The sequence below is a fragment of the Myxine glutinosa genome, chromosome 1 (genome assembly GCF_964187855.1).
Source record: "Myxine glutinosa chromosome 1, kmMyxGlut1.1, whole genome shotgun sequence".
NCBI lineage: Eukaryota > Metazoa > Chordata > Myxini > Myxiniformes > Myxinidae > Myxine > Myxine glutinosa.
The window spans coordinates 288,247,918-288,269,304 of record NC_136261.1 but is presented as its reverse complement, the minus strand read 5'-3'; the positions used below and the strand labels follow the sequence as shown (position 1 = coordinate 288,269,304).

Genomic DNA, 21,387 nt, shown 5'->3' with positions numbered 1-21,387 from the left:
CTCATCGGCCTTAAAAAGTAGAAACGATCTCTTGTGGTCACATTCACTCGTCTCTGCGCTAAACATAGTTATCATAAATGCCCAACAACAGACTCGACACCCCATCCAAACAACCTGCTTCATCAAATTGCAGCTCTATATTCGGTCACAGAGACCAGTTTATAGGGTTCTGGTTTCCCATTGTTACGATGGTATTTTGGCAGGTCTATTTATTACATGCAAAGTACAATGCATGAATGTCTTTATTGCATACATAGTGCATGAACGTAATTGGATTTTATTTAGGCATTTGATGTCTGCAATTTGGTAAACTATATTGCCATACATACGAAACAAATAAACTGATTAAAAAGCATGTAACACTATCGTTTGGGCTTTTAACTGGTTTCTTCATCTCCTTTTGACACCTTCATTGTAAAATACAAGGAAAATGAATACAATCGATAAACTGAAATCGAGCAGAAAAGTTGATCAATGAAGTGCAAGTATACAGAGAGAAGTCCAAATTAGAACTGTTCTTATGGAAGTATGCCTACTCACCTGCTGGATCTGGAACTGCCTTATCATTTCAAGCTGTAGGTTCATAAGGTCCTTGTGATAAATCTCCCTATGAACAACACGGGTGAGGGGAGGGGAGGTGGGGTGGGGGTGGGGGTGGGGGTGGGGGTGGGGGGGGGGGGGGGGGGTGAGAGGCGAGGGTGGAGGGGGGAAGGTAGAAAGGCACATATATGTTAAGGTGATGGGGTAATGGGGGAGGCGGGAAGCAGCCCATTCGGGAACTTTCAGTGAATGCAAACACATCAATGCAGAGACCTGCCACAGTGCAATCTTTTTGGGCACGAACGACACGGGCTCATTTCTGATTCGTGTAATTAAATGTAAACAAACGGGCAGCACACACACACACACACACACTTGGGTAAAACAAAAGTGATTTCTCCGGTCTTGGAAAAGATTTGGTAAAATGCAATTGCGCTTCCTCTCAAAATATTTGCCACCACGTAAGAAGCAAAGCCACAGAGCTCCGAGGGATTTCCAATGCAACCTGTTAAAAGCAACAGCCGCTTCCTTCCTCGAACCGAGAAAGGAACCAGAGCACAAAGCACTGCATGGGCCGGTAATCCGGCACCAAATTTAGCAGAAACGGTGAGATGGTGGTGCGTACATGAAGTGTTCCATCGCATCTTCAATGAGGCTTCGGACAAACTCAATTGGCACAGGACTCAGCAGGTGCCCAGGGTTGTTGGCATCACATTCCCTGCTGGTCTGCGCCGCTGGACTTTTGGAAAGCTTGCCATCAGTGGCAGACTGACGCCAAGACGCTGCACACATTTGGCGAAACAAATTGCATCAAATACTTACAAAAATAAGGAAGAAGAAGGCAAAGGTAATTATTATCATGAGCTTAACAAGTAAAACTTAGTTGAAACAATCATTTGGATACAGAAAGGGGATGGGAAAGATTTGCATGAAATGCTTTTTGTATATTAATAATTGAGGCTCATACAGGAGTGACATGATAGAGGGTATAGAGGTAATGAAATGACAGGGCACTGGGGGGGGCACAGATGGATACAAGCAAGGGAATGAAGTAACCACGAAAGAGGAGACAGAAGAGGGCAGTAACACACTGACCTGCAAGTAAAACAATCGAGTTATGTAGGGTTAATGGGATAGAAAAGATAGTGGAAAGGGATGGGAGAGGACATAAGATGGTGATGCACTCTCTGCTGTAAATCCAGAAAGAAGAGGGACATTCAATTTAACCGTCTGCACAAGGCAGTTCCACAAACGGGAGAAAAGAGGAACAAATGAGCGGAGGTGTGCGGAAAGCCTCGATTTTACGAAAGCCTGTGTTTGTCTCACCTAACAGTCCTGTATTGTATCTCGTGTATTTGTCTATGTCCATCTGTGTGAGTGTGTGAGACAGCTCCACTATGAGAGTTAGATCCTGAAATTTTTTTTAAAAAAAAATGCTTGTTCTCCAGCTCTTATAGAGCTACGGAGAAAATGCCTTTTTGACTGCGTAGTTTTTCAAGGAATGACTGAGGATGCTCAGTCTGGAACTGGCTTAGGAGGCCAGCTTTCCGATGTTGTCCAGCAGAGGTCATGGCTGATAATGGCAAGTCCAAGAAAATAAAAAGATTGAACCTTTTCCAGACGTTGACCATGGAATAGATAGGTGGACTCGTTTGCCAATCCTTCTGGAGTGACATGGTGAGGCGGGCATTTGCTAGGACTGAAAGATGATAAAACTAGAGCAATGTGACTGTGTCACCAATGTGCCTCCGCATAGTCCCACAACGGGTAGATGCCATCGTTCACTGTCCTAAAAACAAACAAGTTTGATTTAAATCCCTTCAGCTGTTTTCAAGTATCACATTTTCACCAGCCATGACAGGTTTCACATCGATCGATGAAGCGGTTTCGGAGAAGGGATTTTTTTAAATATCGGCTTTCAAGCTAATATGGCTGCCATACCACGTGACATATGACCTTAAATAAGGTACACTCTGCATATGAATGGGTAGGGAATCACATTTGTGAAGTTTTGTGTTGATCAGATAAGGTTCGTTTTTCTATCCAAGATGGGTTGCCAAACCACGTGACCTATGACATCATTATCAAACTATATGCAATAATGGCGTGAGATGCTATTTGTAAAATTTCGCATCGATGGGGTAGAGGTAAGCAGTTTCAGAGATATAATTATTTAATATTTTCCTTCAATCCAATATGGCTGCCACACCATGTGACCAATGACGTTTTCATGATCATCTTTTAATCGCAATGCCTAGTCAATGACGCACGTAAAGTTTCGAGTCAATCAATTTGGTGGTTTTGGAGAAGATGTTTTTTTGGGGGGTTTTAGGTTAAATCCAATATGGCTGCCAAATCATGGGACCTATGATGTCATAAATTTAATATTTCAATACAAATGTGTCCTAGATCATGTTAATGCAATTTCAGATTTTCAGGATAAGGAATTTGATTAAAACATTTTTGGCTGGTATACCACTTCTCCTATGATATAATTATCATGCTTTTGTTCCCCATTGGGAGTACTTGACAATGTGCCAAGTTTCAAATTTTTCCATTCAGCGGTTTCTGAGAAATAATATTTTAATTATTTGCAATTAATCCAAGATGACTGCCATACCACGTGACCTATGACATCACAATGATCATAAGAAACATTCTGCATGGGTGTCACTCCTACCCTGAAAGTTTCATCTCAATCGGATATGCGGTTGCTGAAAAAAAACGCGGTTTAGCCCGTACGGACGGACGGACAACCCGAAAACATAATTCCTCCGGGGGTGGAGGCATAAAAACATGCGGGGAGGGGAGTCGGGCAAGAAAAATGATTGTCTGACACCAAAACAAAAAAAAATGCAATCGCACAAGCACAATTTCAGCCTCAGGGAATACGAATTTACAATAATGTTTGTTTAAAAGTGACAACAGCTTTTAAATTAAATGTATTCCAAACAATTATTATCCGCTATGTAAGAATGATTCCATTTGATATGCAGCCTATGGCTGCTGGTTGCATCATTGCTGTGATTGCAGCTGTGCCGTTAATGCAGTGGTTCCTGGAGATTGGAGCTGGAATTTGTAATTTGTTCAGGAAGTTGGCGATAGCTCGCCTACTCTTCACGAAGGACATCTTGGTACGTTTAACGTGCACCAGCTAATGCCAACAGACAGGAGCCCAATTTAAAGTCCATTTGAGATACCGCATTCACATCGATGCTTCGTCCTGCCTGCAAAATATCAGGATGACAGTTTATAGCCGGGTCGGGATTTAAACCGAGACCGGACAGCTCAGAGGTGAGTATGCATATCTCTAGCCCACCGTCGAACCCTTCCTGCCCACCATCGCAAGAAGCCCATGCTTACATCACTGTGAATATCTACTACTTCTTTGGAATTTGTTCAAGGTGCTTCACGGGCAGGATGTTGCATTTCCAGTAAGGTCGCAAATCAAACGCAGACAAGACAGCTCAAAGATGAGTGTGCTACCTCGACCTCATCCTGTTGGATTACCGTGAACAACAACATGTAGTATGTAAAAACAAACAAACAAGGTAAGTCTGATGGCACAGTTTTGAAATACGTTCAAAACAAAGGAGTCATTTGAGCTCCAATGAGAAATGACAATGTGTTCGAGAGTGGGCACCTTCATTTTTCAACTGTCCTCTTGCTATTGAGGAATGTCAAAAGAAGTTGAAAGGGGATAACACCAACCCTTGCCCTTGATAGACCATCAAAATCAACTGAGGATGGGGTAAAGAAGAGGCACGACTTATTTTAAAGCACTCAACGTTTCGATAAGCAGACATGCCTACCTGTGCAGAAATTGGGTATTTCATAAACAACGACAATGGGACTCGGTAGGGCGCATACCTCCGCCAGGCAGAAGAGTTTACGTTTTGTATTCCATCGATAGGCAGGATCTGCATCTGGACCTGACAAATTCTAATCCGCTTGTTCTTGTCACCGACCCAACTCATCCACCGACAGTGCCTTTAGGGCTGAGGCCATGGGCTACTATAGCTGCTGGTGAACCCCTCCCCGACCCCCCTCACAAACCTCTGACACTACATTTTTCTGATGTCCGAGACTCCTAGAGTCACCTGCACATGAAATCAAATGTTAACATTGCATAAGTTGGGACGAACTTGTCATTTTTGATCAATATTTAGAGTTGCCCTCAAAACGTGAATGTGGTCGATTCGCGGCACACTCAATTTCCATGTTTCATACTTTGGTAATTTGTGCGGTCATTATAGCAGCAATGCATACAAGGGAGGTACCACCTGAAAGTTTAGCATCCACTGGTTGTTCGGAAATCAAAATTGTCAAGTTTTAAAAATATTGTTGCGAATATGGAATTTGGCCTCCATATCCGCTTGTAAATATTCCCCTATTTCCCCAATACTCCCCAACTATCCCCAATCCCCCATTCCCTAGTCCCATTGTCTGTAAACAACAATCAGTAGAGCCGACCTTCCCCTTATTCCCCCATTAAATGTCGTGCCCAGGTCCACCGCACCACACGTAGACAACTTTCGGACATCTTGCTAGTTATTCTTAGTCTATGTCAGTTAAGGCCTCGTTTCCATTAATTATGACTCTTCGTTGCACCAGAATGTGATTATATGGCACCAGTAGTGAGTTTAGGACCTTTCCCATACCTCCTCCCATCTTCTTCCCCGTCTACAACAACAGAGGGGCACGGCGCTGCGCGGGGGGGAGTGTGCGTCCTCCCACCGGCTCGGTTAGCCGCCATCGACAATGCGCTCCAGACAACGCGCTCCAGACCATGCGCTCCACGGGGTTACCACAAAGGGGCTCCTTGTCAGCTCCTCGTCAAGGGCGGAGCCGGTAACCCCCCCGCACGCACCCAATGAGAAGCAACGTGCCGATTCCACGAGGCGGAGCTAACGAGCCGAGGGCGTGTCACTCCCCGCCGGATATACGCGGCCCCGCGCCGGGTGAGAAGTGAGATGCGCCCCCAGCTTGAGACGAAAAGACGCCACCTCGAGCGCTGTGCAACCTTCCGCATCTCTGGACCGGACCGGGTCGATCCTGCCCTGAGCCCAGGTGCACCTGGAGCCATCGACAACCGCTTTCCTGCCATCAACCCCCGTGTGAGTCAGCCTTGTCCCGTTTACCTGTCGTCTGTTGGGGTTAATATAAGGTTGTGTCTAAGTGCCTATCTTCCTTTGCTGTCCCTCTCGTCCCTGTAATCTGACCTTCCGCACGAATATAATCTCCTCCGGAGGTCTTGAGAACCGTATCCCTGGTGTCGTCATTTTAATCCCAGCCGTGTGTCTGTTCCTTCATTGACCTAGCATCGCGCGACTAGTCAACGTTCGGGTATAATATCGAGTATAATCTTGTGCAGACGTGGTCATCCCAAAACCGCTCGGTGAATAACATCCAAGCCACGTCTGTAACAATATTTAATGTGAGATGTTGGACTAAATATGCCCGCACCCCAAGTACATATCTGGCGCATCACAAAAATGATCTAATTTCGACATTTACTTTTCTTTTGAAGTGCATATGTGAGATTTTATTCATCGAAGTCATCCATTACAATAAACTGGGTCCATATACCTTACATTTGATACCACAACTATGATTTCATCACACTAACATATGCAATTTCGTGTCTGTCTGTCCGTCTGACGATTTTTGACCGCGATACATTCGGTCGTTACTTATCCATTCTCAACCAAACTTGACAGCAGGACGGAGGGTCAAACAATGAGGTTTGTAGCGAATGCATTTGCCCCTCTCCCCAAGGGAGTTTTCTCCGCCACTGCGGTTGCTTCTTGAGGTGTTTATCCGAGTTAAGATAGCTTTATCGTGGCGTTTTTCCAAGAACGCTTTTTTTTTTCCCCCATACAAGATCGAGGCTCGTGATAGAGCGACCATTAATCACACAAAAAGTCAACCGACACATAAAACACAAAATAAGGGGAGTGGAACACAAGATGGGGAGAGAGGGGGAAGGACACAAACACAACATTTGAGAACAAGGACATCGAGAGAAATGTAGGAGGGAGAGGGCTTGGGGGGAGGTGGGAGAGGTATAAAACCTATCAACACTGCAAGGACTTCCAGGAAAGAAGTTGGAATTTCAAAAAAGTGTATTTGGGGTGAATTACCGGGGGTAGAAAAGATCAAGGTTTTGGATGGGGGAAGATAAGAGATGGTGGTGAACAGCTGTTTTAAAGACCTGGAGGGAGGAGTGGGATTGAAGGGAGTGGGGGAGTTTGTTCCAGAGGCGGGAGAATAGGGGAATGAAAGAGTGAAGGTGAGCAGCGAGCCTAGATTTTGGTAGTTTAACCATAAGAGGGTTGCTGGCACATGTTGTGCGACCTGAAGGAATATTTGGGGTACAGAGCACAGAGAGAGCTGGGGGAGCAAGGCCGGAGAGGAGTCGGTAGAAGACAGAAAGACCACCAACCTGCCTGCGGTGAGTGAGTGAAAGGCCCTCGGAGTTAGCTTCATCGCGGGAAATTTCAATGATTCTGAAAGCTTTGGCTTCAACAGCGTGAAGCCGAGCTAGGTGTGAGGCAGGAGCACCGGCCCAGAGGGGGGAACAGTATTCCATTGAGCTGCGGATGAAAGCCTTGTATGTGGTGAGGAGCTCAGGTGTGCCAAGGAAGGACTTCACACGACGGAGGATGCCCAGTCGGTGGCCTTGGCAGCCAGCTTGGAAATGTGTTTTTCCCAAGAAAGATCATGGCAGATAGTGAGACCAAAAAGCTTGAGCGACAGAACTTCTTAGAGAGGATCGTTGAGAAAGCAGATGGGAGGGTTTTCCAGTCGGTCTTTTCGGAGAGACATATTGAGAGTGTGAGATTTGTCAGGATTGAAAGACAAGTTCCACTTGTTTGACCAGTCTGTGATTTTGTCCAGGTCTTCAGAGAGTGGAGTCATCAGCAAAGAGATAGAGAGGATTTTCCAGAGAGTCGGAGAGATCATTGATAAAGACCAGAAAAAGCACTGGGCCCAGAACACTGCCTGAGGGAACTCCAGCCTGAACAGGAAGGGGAGATGAGAGAAATCCATTCAGGGCCACACGTTGACGGCGACCAGAGAGGAAGTCCGCAAGCCATGCATGGAGATTTCCATGGATACCATAGGAGGAGAGTTTGGTGAGCAGAGCTGGGTGCCAGGCCATATCGAAGGCACGTGATATGTCAAGGGAGACAGCTCTGATTTCCTGTTTGGCATTGAGCACCTCCATCCATTGTTGAGACAGCAGAAGTTCTGTCGTCCAAATGAGTGGACGAATCCAAATTGATGATCAGAGATCTAGCCATTGGAGAAGAGGAAGGATTTGATATCCGAAGCAATGATGGATTCCACGACTTTGCTGATAATTGGGAGCAGGCTGATTGGTCTGTTGTTGCAAGGATCTGTTTTTGCACATTTTTTGTGTAAAGCGGTAATGTTTGCTGATTTCCAAGATGCTGGCAGATGACCTTGAGCAAAAGAGAGGGTGAAAAGAACAGATAGAGGGTGAGATAGAGCGGCAGAGCACGATTTTAGGACCCGTGGGCTGATGCCGTCTGGTCCAGTTGCAGAATCAGAGTCGAGGTTTGACAAAAACTTCTCCACCTTGTCAGGAGAGAAGGACACAGAGTCCAGGAGCAGTTGGGTTCGACTGAGAAAGGTGGGAACAGAGAGAGATGGGTTTGGGACACAAGATTTTGAGGCAAGCACAGAGTTGAGGCATTCGGCTTTGTCACGTGCGCTGTCAACTGTGTAGCCATTTGAGGTAAGGGAGGGGATGGAGGGGGAACAAACACCAGAAACGGATTTGACCAGACGCCACCAGGATTTGGAGGAAGGAGACAGGTTTGAGATTTCAATCTTGAGTGTGGAGAGATAGTGCTTCCTGGCACTCCTGAGGGTAGACACACACTTGTTCCGAGCTTGGTGGAAGGAACTGAGATTGCCTTCAGTTGGATTTGCCTTCCAAGAGGCAAAGGCAAGTTGTCTCAGGGCAACTGCCTCACTACAAGATTCATTGTACCATGGACGGGAGGAAGGGTAAGACAACTGAAGATGAGATGGGATAAATCTGTGCATGAGAGAGAGCAGTTTGCTTTGGAAGAATTGATGTCAGAGGCAGTAGAGATGGGAGATCAGTCCAGATGATTGATGGCTGCTTGCAGACCGTGCCAGTCAGCCTGAGTGAAATGCCAGACTCGTCGGCGCTGTGGAGGCTCTCTGAGAATGACCAGAGAGATGTCCACTTTAACAAGCACATGATCAGAAGAACCGATTGGAGCAGATGAAGAGCAGCAGACATTTGCAGGGAAGTTTGTCATAACCAAGTCGAGAAGAGAAGATACTCCATTGACTGAGATCCGGGTCGGGAAATTGACAGATTGTGTCAGTCCCAAAGAGTCGCAGAAGTCCTTTGCTGAGGTGCCATGGCTGGTGAGAGAGGAACCCACACCCAGCCTGCTGGCATGATGACAGTTGAAGTCACCACATATGAGGAAGAGAGAGTTTGGAAGAGTTGATAGAAGTTGGTCCATGTTGTCAGGCAGCGAAATCTAAATGGAGTCCATCACTGTTTGGAGGACGGTACAGAACACATATGAACAAAAGGTGGGAGCGGAGAGGAAGCCGTAGCCAGAGGTACTCCTGGGGGTGGGGTGGAGAGAGGGCAGTGCAAGGAGAGTGAGGAAGAGAGTTTTTGATAAAGATAGCAACCCCACCACCAGGACGAGGCTCAGGTCTATCATACCGGAGGAGGGAGTAACCAGGAAGAGATATTAAGGAATCAGAGACATCTTGAAGGAGGAAAGTTTCTGTTAAGCAGATCAAGTCTGGATTGTCAGAAGCAACCTGAATGAAGAGATCAATCAGGTTTGAGCGAAGGCCCCGGATGTTTGAGGTCCATACCGTTAACGAGGAGAGAGGGGGAGCAGGACAGGGGAGGGGAGGGGTAGGGTCAGATGAAGGATGAGAGGGGGATGTAGGCAGAGCAGTTGATAGTGTGTCAGAGATTACAGAAGAGTTACAAGAGAGGGAAGGATGAGGAGGACGAAAGGTTTGATGGTGATGGGATGTGGCACAGTGAGGGGTTGTTTGAGGGGGGGGGGGGGGGCAGAGGAAAGTAGAAGGTTGGGGGAGGTGGAGGTATGAGATAGAAGGGAGACAAAGCGGGGAGGAGGCAGCTTTGAGGAGGAGGTGGGAGGGGGGAGAATTTGGGAGGGACGGTTGGGGGGAAGATTAGAAGGGGAGGGGTTGGGGGGGAGTTTTGAATGGGAGGGGCAAGGGGGGAGTTTAGGAGGGGAGGGGCAAGGGGGGAGTTTAGGAGGGGAGGGGCAAGGGGGGAGATTTGGAGGGGAGGGGCAAGGGGGGAGTTGAGAAAGTGGATGATTAATGAAAGACGAACATTTATAACAATTTGGGTTTATTGTGATTTCCAAGTTGGCGATCCGTTTAAGAACGATGGAGGAAGGGTGGAATGAATGTGAATTTGGAGCATGTAGTGATTTAGAGTTATAAGAGATTGAATATTTTTTTGAAATGGAATGGGTTGGAGAGGAAATTGAAAAAAGCCTTTTAAATAGGAAGAAAAACAGCGTGTTGTGATATCCCACTGAATAAGACACTGCAGGGGAAAGTTTAAACATATTTAAACAGAACCGTGAAGAACAATCTTATATTCACAAAAATACCAACGGGGAGAGGGAGCCGAGAGAGACAACCACGAGTCACGTGAACAGGGGAAAAGGTGGAAGGCAAGGAGATAATGGGGGCGGGGCGAGGCAGCGCACGTGGGCGGAATCACACGATCGGACAACTTCACACGTGGAGAAAGGGAAATAAATGTTGTTTTTTTGTTTGTTTTTGGGGGGGGGGGGGGGTGGGGTGGGGTTAAAACGTGAGACAAAGAGTAGATGTACGGGGAAGTTTGGGGGAGAAAGGGAAATCTAAAAACCTAGCAAAAACAGCGAAGGAAGAAACAAACTTCGACGGGGGACAGGGGAAGCTTGAGGCAAGTTCCCAACACGCGTGGCAAACAGAAACGATTAATTTATGAAAGTTTAACACCGAGAAACTTCCAAGGGACACACTCTAGGTTCACACACCGAAAGATAAATGCAGTTTCGACAAAATACAATTGCGAACAATGACAACTTTGAAAATGTGGAGAACGTGTGCAGCTTCGAAAATCCCTGCCATCGTCTCCAAGATCCCACTTCCCATACCAAAAGCATAATGTTAATGTTATTACAAAACAAAATTATTACCAATAATATCCCACCTCCACAAGCGGTGTTTCCTCCTTGAACAAACGCCGTGCCAATATGTAATAATAGCTTATCGCACCGTTTTTGTGGGAGCACCGAATGGTCTCTACCAGGTGGTAAAACATATTATAAACCACAAACACACATGATTAGCTTTTTAAACAGTCGCGAATGCTGTTTATAACACTAAACAAAGAATTTTGGAGGCATCACGACAATAGTCTTTGCTTATCACGTCCACAAATGCACCTGATCATAGATCTACTGTAGTCTATATACCCGACAAGGATTAATAACACGGCTCTTCCTGCTGCTAACGCGAAGTTCTTCCAAGGAGTTTTTCGTGGCATTTTTCCAAGACTGCTTCTCATCACAAATGTTAAAACACTTATGATAATGGCATAATATTGATAGATTTTCAATGACCTGATCTAATATGTATAATGTCATGCATGTTCTTATCTAATATGTTATAACATCATGCATGTTCTTATCTAATATGTTATAACATCATGCATGTTCTTATCTAACATGTAATGTCATGTACACTCTGATCCTTTCAATGACCTGATCTAACATGTTGTAATAAGCACAGTCTGATCCCTTCAATGACCTGATCTAATATGAAATAATATCATGCTTGTTCTTATCCTTTCATTGACCTGCTCTCACATTGTAATGTCAAGCATGTTCTGATCCTTTCAATAACCAGATCGAACATGTTATAATATAGTGCATGTTCTGATCCGTTCAATGACCTGATCTAACATGTTGTAATATAATGCATGTTCTGATCCTTTCAATGACCTGAACGAACATGTTAATAATATCATGCATGTTCTGATCCTTTCAATGACCTGATCGAACATGTTATAATATAATGCATGTTCTGATCCTTTCAATGACCTGATCGAACATGATATAATATAATGCATGTTCTGATCCTTTCAATGACCTGATCGAACATGTTATAATATAATGCATGTTCTGATCCTTTCAATGATCTGATCGAACATGTTATAATATAATGCATTTTCTGAACCTTTCAATGACCTGATCTAACATGTTCTAATATAATGCATATTCTGATCCTTTCAATGACCTGATCTAATGTTATAATATCATGCTTGTTCTTATCCTTTCATTGACCTGATCTCACATTGTAATGTCAAGCATGTTCTGATCCTTTCAATGACCTGATCTAACATGTGAAAATATAATGCATGTTCTGATCCTTTCAATGACCTGATCGAACATGTTATAATATCATGCATGTTCTGATCCTTTCAATGACCTGATCGAACATGTTATAATACAATGCATGTTCTGATCCTTTCAATGGCCTGATCGAACATGTTATAATATAATGCATTTTCTGATCCTTTCAATGACCTGATCTAACATGTTCTAATATAATGCATATTCTGATCCTTTCAATGACCTGATCTAATGTTCTAATATCATGCTTGTTCTTATCCTTTCATTGACCTGATCTCACATTGTAATGTCAAGCATGTTCTGATCCTTTTAATGACCTGATCTAACATGTGATAATATAATGCATATTCTGATCCTTTCAATAACCAGATCGAACATGTTATAATATAATGCATGTTCTGATCCTTTCAATGACCTGATCGAACATGTTATAATATTACATGTTCTGATCCTTTCAATGACCTGATCGAACATGTTATAATATAATGCATTTTCTGATACTTTCAATGACCTGATCTAACATGTTCTAATATAATGCATATTCTGATCCTTTCAATGACCTGATCTAATGTTATAATATCATGCTTGTTCTTATCCTTTCATTGACCTGATCTCACATTGTAATGTCAAGCATGTTCTGATCCTTTCAATGACCTGATCTAACATGTGATCATATAATGCATGTTCTGATCCTTTCAATGACCTGATCGAACATGTTATAATATCATGCATGTTCTGATCCTTTCAATGACCTGATCGAACATGTTATAATATAATGCATGTTCTGATCCTTTCAATGACCTGATCGAACATGTTATAATATAATGCATTTTCTGATCCTTTCAATGACCTGATCTAACATGTTCTAATATCATGCATGTTCTGATCCTTTCAATGACCTGATCTAATGTTCTAATATCATGCTTGTTCTTAGCCTTTCATTGACCTGATCTCACATTGTAATGTCAAGCATGTTCTGATCCTTTCAATGACCTGATCTAACATGTGATAATATAATGCATATATGCATTATATATTCTGATCGAACATGCATGTTATAATATAGTGCATGTTCTGATCCTTTCAATGACCTGATCGAACATGTTATAATATAATGCATGTTCTGATCCTTTCAATGACCTGATCGAACATGTTATAATATAATGCATGTTCTGATCCTTTCAATGACCTGATCGAACATGTTATAATATAATGCATGTTCTGATCCTTTCAATGACCTGATCGAACATGTTATAATATTACATGTTCTGATCCTTTCAATGACCTGATCGAACATGTTATAATATAATGCATTTTCTGATCCTTTCAATGACCTGATCTAACATGTTCTAATATAATGCATATTCTGATCCTTTCAATGACCTGATCTAATGTTATAATATCATGCTTGTTCTTATCCTTTCATTGACCTCTCACATTGTAATGTCAAGCATGTTCTGATCCTTTCAATGACCTGATCTAACATGTGAGCATATTATGCATGTTCTGATCCTTTCAATGACCTGATCGAACATGTTATAATATCATGCATGTTCTGATCCTTTCAATGATCCGAGATCTTGCCGGGGCAGTCACGGTTTTTCGAACACGTTCCACGATCTTCACGCACGCTCGAAGTTAAGTAATTGTTCACAATTTTATTTTTGTCGAAACTGTATTTATCTTACGTGTGTGTACCTATAGTGTGTCCCTCGAAGATTCTCGATGTTAATCTTTCATACCTGTATAAAATAGTCGAGTATTTCGTGCCGCGTGGCCTAGTTGTTGAAGCTTCCGACTTTGAGGCTTGGTTCTCTCCGGGCATCCAAAGTGAAGTTATTTTTTCATTCGTGTGTTTGTCAAATTTCAACTCGTTATTTTATTGTCCATGCGTTATTGTTTGTTTATAGTTAGTTTTGGTTTGAATTTCCTGTAACTCGTAATTAATTAATCGTGTTCTGCTTGCTCCGCGTGTGCGGCCTTGTACCCCCGTCGGTGTTTGTTAACTTAAGTTCCCTACTTCGTGTTTTGCTTGGCTCTTAGATTTTTCCCTTCCACCCCGAACATAATACTCTTTGTCTAACGTTTTAAATCCCCACCCCCCCCAAAAAAACAACCCCCCCAAAAAACCAAAAACATTTATTTTCCTTTCTCCACGTGTGCTGTTGTCTCATCGTGTACTTCTGTCCAGGTGTGCTGTTCGCCCCGACCCCATTATCTCCTTGCCATCCACCTTTTGCCCTGTTCACGTGACTCGTGGTTGTCCCTCTCGGCCCTCTCCCCATTGGTATTTTGTGAATATAAGATTGTTCATGGTTCTGTTTAAATATTATTTAAATATGTTTAAACTTTCCCCTTCAGTGTTTTATTCAGTGGTATATTACAACACGCTGTTTTTCTTCCGATTTAAAAGGCTTTTTTCAATTTCCTCTCCAACTCATTCCACTTCACAAAAAATAAATTCAATCTCTTATCTTATACATCTCCCTCACTACATGTTCTAAATTCTCATTCATTCCACCCCTCCTCCATCGTTCTTAATCGGATTGCTAACTTGAAAATCACAATAAACCCAATTTGTTATCAATGTTCGTCTTTCATTAATCATCCACTTTCTAAATTCCCCTCTTGCCCCTCCCCTCCAAATCCCCACCTTTCCCCTACACTCCTAAACTCCCCCATTGCCCCTCCCCTCCAAATCCCCCCCCCTTGACCCTACACTCCTAAACTCCCCCCTTGCCCCTCCACTCCTAAACTCCCCCCTTGCCCCTCCCCTCCTAAACTCCCCCCTCACTCCTCCCCTTCAAAACTCCCACCCCAACCCTTCCCATTCAAATCTCCCCCCATAAAATTCCTCCCAAATTCTCCCTCCTCCCCCCTCCTCCTCAAAGCTGCCTCCTCCCCACTTCGTCTCCCTTCTATCTCATACCTCCACCTCCCCCAACCTTCTACTTTCCTCTGCCCCCCTCAAACAACCCCTCACTGTGCCTCATCCCTTCACCATCAAACCTTTCGTCCTCCTCATCTTTCCCTTTCTTGTAACTCTTCTGTAATCTCTGACACACTATCAACTGCTCTCCCTACCTCCCCCGATCATCCTTCATCTTACCCTACCCCCTCCCCTCCCCTGTCCTGTACCTGATGCTCCCCCTCTCTCTTCATTAATGGTTTGGACCTCAAACATCCGGGGTCTTCGCTCAAACCTGACTGATCTCTCCATACAGGTTGCTTCTGACAATCCAGACTTGATCTGCTTAACAGAAACTTTCCTCCTTCAAGATGTCTCTGATTCCTTAATATCTCTTCCTGGTTACTCCCTCCTCCGGTATGATAGACCTAAGCCTCGTCCTGGTGGTGGGGTTGCTATCCTTATCAAAAACTCTCTTCCTCACTCTCCTTGCACTGCCCTCTCTCCACCTCACCCCCAGGAGTACCTCTGGCTGCGGCTTCCTCTCCACCCCCACCTTTTGTTCATATGTGTTCTGTACCGTCCTCCAAACAGTGATGACTCCATTTACATGTCACTGTCTGACAACATGGACAAACTTCTATCAACTCATCCCAACTCTCTCTTCCTCATATGTGGTGACTTCAACTGTCATCATGCCAGCTGGCTGGGTGTGGGTTCCACTCTCACCAGTCATGGCACCTCAGCAAAGGACTTCTGTGACTCACTGGGATTGACACAATCTGTCAATTTCCCGACCCGGACCTCAGCCAATGGAGTATCTTATCTTCTTGACTTGGTGATGACAAACTTCCCTGCTAATGTCTGCTGCTCTTCTTCTGCTCCAATCAGTTCTTCTGATCATGTGCTTGTTAAAGTGGACATCTCTCTGGCCATTCTCAGAGAGCCTCCTCAGCGTCAACGAGCCTGGCATTTCACTCAGGCCGACTGGCACGGTCTTCAAGCAGCCATCAATCATCTGGACTGGTCTCCCATCTCCACTGCCTCTGACATCAATTCTTCCTGGGAATTCCTCCAAAGCAAACTGCTCTCTCTCTCATGCACAGATTTATTCCATCTCGTCTTCAGTTGTCTTACCCTTCCTCCCGTCCATGGTACACTGAATCTTGTGGTGAGGCAGTTGCCCTGAAACAACGCCTTTGCCTCTTGGAAGGCTAATCCAACTGAAGGCAATCTCAGTTCCTTCCACCAAGCTCGGAACAAGTGTGTGTCTACCCTCAGGAGTGCCAGGAAGCACTATCTCTCCACACTCAAGAGTGAACTCTCAAACCTGTCTCCTTCCTCCAAATCCTGGTGGTGTCTGGTCAAATCCGTTTCTGGTGTTTGTTCCCCCTCCATCCCCTCCCTTACCTCAAATGGCTACACAGTTGACACCGCACGTGACAAAGCCGAATGCCTCAACTCTGTGTTTGCCTCAAAATCTTGTGTCCCAAACCCATTTCTCTCTGTTCCCACCTTACCCAGTCGAACCCAACTGCTCCTGGACTCTGTGTCCTTCTCTCCTGACAAGGTGGAGAAGTTTTTGTCAAACCTCGACTCTGATTCTGCAACTGGACCAGACGGCATCAGCCCACGGGTCCTAAAATCCTGCTCTGCCGCTCTATCTCACCCTCTCTCTGTTCTTTTCACCCTCTCTTTTGCTCAAGGTCATCTGCCAGCATCCTGGAAATCAGCAAACATTACCGCTTTGCACAAAAAAGGTGCAAAAACAGATCCTTGCAACCACAGACCAATCAGCCTGCTCCCAATTATCAGCAAAGTCATGGAATCCATCATTGCTTCGGATATCAAATCCGTCCTCTTCTCCCATGGCTTGATCTCCGATCATCAATTTTGATTCAGACCAGGTCATTCTACTCTGGACATGCTGCTTCTGCTGGCTCAACAATGGATGGAGGTGCTCAATGCCAAACAGGAAATCAGAGCTGTCTCCGTTGACATATCACGTGCCTTCGATACGGCCTGGCACCCAGCTCTGCTCACCAAACTCTCCTCCTATGGTATCCATGGAAATCTCCATGCATGGCTTGCGGACTTCCTCTCTGGTCGTCGTCAACGTGTGGCCCTGAATGGATTTCTCTCATCTCCCCTTCCTGTTCAGGCTGGAGTTCCCTCAGGCAGTGTTCTGGGCCCAGTGCTTTTTCTGGTCTTTATCAATGATCTCTCCGACTCTCTGGAAAATCCTCTCTATCTCTTTGCTGATGACTACACTCTCTGAAGACCTGGACAAAATAACAGACTGGTCAAACAAGTGGAACATGTCTTTCAATCCTGACAAATCTCACACTCTTACTATGTCTCTCCGAAAAGAGCGACTGGACAACCCTCCCATCTACTTTCTCAACAATCCTCTCCAAGAAGTTCTGTCGCTCATGATTTTGGATCTCACTATCTGCCATGATCTTTCTTGGGAAAACCACATTTCCAAGCTGGCCTCCAAAGCCAATCGCCGACTGGGCATCCTCCGTCGTGCGAAGTCCTTCCTAGGCACACCTGAGCTCCTCACCACATACAAAGCTTTCATCCGCAGCTCAATGGAATATTGTTCTCCCCTATGGGCCGGTGCTCCTGCCTCACACCTAGCTCGGCTTCACGCTGTTGAAACCAAAGCTTTCAGAATCATTGGAATCTCCCGCGATGAAGCTATCTCCAAGGGCCTTTCACTCACTCACCGCAGGCATGTAGGTAGGTAGGTGGTCTTTCTGTCTTCTACCGATTCCTCTCCGGCCTTGCTCCCCCAGCTCTCTCCGGTGCTTTGTCCCCCAAATATTCCTACAGGTCGCACAAGATCTGCCAGCAACTCTCTGATGGTTAAACTGCCGAAATTTCGGCTCGCTGCTCACCTTCACTCTTTCATTCCTCTTGTCTCCCGCCTCTGGAACAAACTCCCACACTCCCTTCAATCCCACTCCTCCCTCCAGGTCTTCAAAACAGCTGTTCACCACCATCTCTTATCTTCCCCCATCCAAAACCTTGATCTTTTCTATACCTGCTAATTCACCCCAGATCCATTTTGTTTGAAATTCCAACTTCTTTCCTGGAAGTCCTGGAAGTGTCCATATGTTTTATACCTCTCCCACCCCCCCCCCCCTTCCCATGCCTCCCCCCCCAAAAGCCCTCCCCATCCCACAGATCTCTCGATGTCCCTGCTCTCAAATGTTGTGTTTGTGTCCTTCCCCCTCTCTCCCCATCTTGTCTACCGCTCCCCATGTTGTATGTTTTATGTGTCGGTTTGTCTTTCTGTGTGATTAATGTTAGCTGTTTCACAAGCCTCGATTCTCGAATACAAAAAAAATAAATAATAATAATAATAATAATCTACCATATAAAACACAATGTCACTTTGTGTGTTTGTACAGATGTTTGTCCCCTTTCATAAGCGTAGGTTTTAAAGTCCAACCTTTTATCAAGAATGTGTGTTCATTCGTCAATTTTGAGGATAAAACAAACTCAAAAAACATTTTCCATAAAAGTGTAATTATGTCTCTTATATTGGAATTGTAGATGGTGGCTTGCAAGGCAATCTTCAAGGGTGGTGTACAGAAGAGTCAAAAAAAATCAAAGCAATACAAGGCCCAGGGAGGCGAGATGTGCTGCACATGATGTGCAACGCGCGCAGAGTAAAATGTGTTCATTTCCGTCCGTATGATGTCTAATAAATGAATAAGATATAAACACACCTAACACCAGGCTTCAGCTTCAGACTTTGGCACTCTCACGAGGCTGCACCGTCAAATAAACTGTTCCAACAAGTCATTTTTGATGGGCTTTTTTACTCGTCATACTAAAATACGAAATTTGGTGTCTGTCTGCCGATTTTTGACTGCAATACATTCGGTCGTTACTTACTCAAGCTCAACCAAACTTGACAGGAGGACCAAGGGTCACACAATGAAGGTTATGGCAAATTAATTTGCCCCCCTCCCAAGGGGTGTTTCCTCCTTGAACAAACGCAGTGTTAACAGGCATAAACAGCTTATCTTGCCATTTTGTGGGTGCACCGCCCCCTACCAGAAGTAAAAATATAAACCACAAACACGTGATTACCTGTTGAAACAGTCTCTAATGCTGTTTAACACGAAACTGAAAGGAAGGAACCCCAGGGTATGTTCAGTTACCAAGCATCTAGCTAGCGCTTGCCAAGCCTGCCGTTCCTTTTCAACGGTTTTGAATTGAGTGCTTGCTCGAAATCTTAAGCCACTTGGCGAGCGTTCTACAAGGAACTTGCGAAATGAACACACCCCCGATGTTTTTGAGGCCCGACCCAAGATCTACTGTAATCTATGTACCGTAGAGAGGAATGACCATTCCTGCCACCCCATAGTGAACAGGTGTACTAGTGAAATAAACTGACAATGTTATGGCAAGTTCAAAAATGGCACTTGTTAATAGAAGGTCAAGCAGTGAGCATACATTCATGGGATTCAATAAATCAACAACTCATGTACCAATTCTACATTTTATGCTTCTGTGATGTAACATATGGTCATAAAGATTATGGATCTGATGAAGGGTGAAGCTAGCCTGACAGAATGTATGCACATTAACAAATAATGAACAAGCTCAAGCTACCACTAAACAAGATACACTGGGTAATGTATTCAATATAATGAACGGGCATAGAGTTCATTCAATGGTGAACATTATCAATCTTGATCACCGTCAGTGCTGTCTCCACCAAACTCATATACAGACTTGGCATTTAATATGGAATATTTTTTTTTCTTGACTTGGGTTTACTTTCTGAACTCGGTATACCAATCTGGTGAGTTTCTTTTACGCTTCGGTGATTTCTTTGTTAAAAGAACCATGTCACTGATTGTCTGTCGCAGCAAGAAGTCAATAACAGGATTATATCACAGGTGGCGTGACAAAATGTATGGACAGGTACATTTGACGATTGACTTCACAATCGGTTATATAAGGGTTGTTGCGTTCTGTATTTGTCGAAAACAACTGCTGCACGTCTACAAAAGTTATTGCCGCTTCCCCTGGAGATGGTCCGTCAACTTGACAATGCTGTTTGTCATTTAGTGGTGGCTTTACGAAATTCCGGCATGAAACAGCGTGCTATTGCTCGGCAGTATGGCATCACTCAAGGTCAGGTGTGAAAGATCCTGAAACGAAATGCTCAGAGGGGTGTCCCTACTCCAATACCGAGGTCAGGACATCCACGCAGAACCACAAGGAGAGATGATCGCCAGCTGCACCGGTTAGTCTGCAATGGCTGTACCAAGTCAGCTAATCGGCTTAGGGCTGAGTGGCAGCAACTGACAAATGTGCCTGTATCCAGAAGGCTAGTCAACCAACGACTGGTCCAAGCAGGCTATCGTGCCAGGCGTCCCCTGAGAAAGCCACGTCTGGCCAGACAACACTGCCAGCGCCGATTGCAGTGGGCCAGAGAGCACCGTCAATGGCAGCCAGGACACTGGAATCATGTGATCTTCAGTGACAAGTCTAGATTTCTGGTCTATCGTCAATATGGCCGCGGCCGAGTGCGCAGACAAGTGCATGAAGCCTACAACGAAGATTGTATAGTGCAAAGAGTCCAAGCTGGAGGTGGTGGGGTGACCGTTTGGGCTGCTTTTCATGCAGGGGGCAAAACTGACCTGGTTGTTCTGAATGGAAACCTGAATCAGTTCAAGCACAGGGCCATTCTGGAAGAAACATTGCTTCCATTTGTTCGTGCAGCCTTTCTAGGAAACTTTGTCTTCCAAGATGACAATGCACGGCCTCATCGTGCTCGCATGATCCAACACTTTCTTGCTGACCGTGGTGTAGAGCATATGGAGTGGCCTGCCATGTCCCCGGATATGAATCCGATAGAGAACTTGTGGACAGAATTAACGCGTCAAATCGACAACTTGGACCAGCAGCCTGCCTCTGTGCGTGAATTGCAGCAGGCTATTGTAACTGCATGGCAAGCGATTCCTGTCCAAACCTTGGCAAATCTTGTGAACAGCATGCCTCAACGTGTAAGTGCTCTCCTGAATGCTCGTGGGGGTTACACGAAGTACTGAACTGTAATTTTACTGTCCGTAATCCCAGTCGTAATTTAACTTTTGTTTTTGTTAAAAAGATTTTTTGGCTAATGTGCAAAATAAAGAGATACTTCTGGAAAACGCACAGAGGTTTAACAGTACTGTCCGTGAATTGAGTTCGATATCAGTTTACATCACTTTCAAGGATCAATTTATTTGCTTCGAAATGTCAAATGTGGTTTTGTTTCTTTTAAAGGTCACATCAACATAATCTAGAATAATTTCAACATAATTCCAATGAACTTTTGGTTCTAAGTCATCTTGAAAAGTAAGTTCACCCCCACAAAAAAAAAATTCCATATTAAATGCCAAGTCTGTAGGATATCTGGCTGGTCTGCATCCGAGTTGCCAGAGTGCA

General features: G+C 44.6%; 1 protein-coding gene across 2 annotated transcripts in view; it reads right to left on the bottom strand.

Moving 5' to 3' along the window:
• The window catches only part of NEDD1 (NEDD1 gamma-tubulin ring complex targeting factor), a 226,229-nt gene that overhangs the window by 4,745 nt on the left and 200,097 nt on the right, over positions 1-21,387 (bottom strand). For both annotated transcript variants that reach the window (XM_078767272.1, XM_078767277.1), the window contains exons 16-17: positions 1,166-1,322; positions 541-607 (exon numbers count right to left, since the gene is read on the bottom strand). In XM_078767272.1, the coding sequence (XP_078623398.1) occupies positions 541-607; positions 1,166-1,322 (224 nt within the window). The remainder of the gene's footprint in view (positions 1-540; positions 608-1,165; positions 1,323-21,387) is intronic.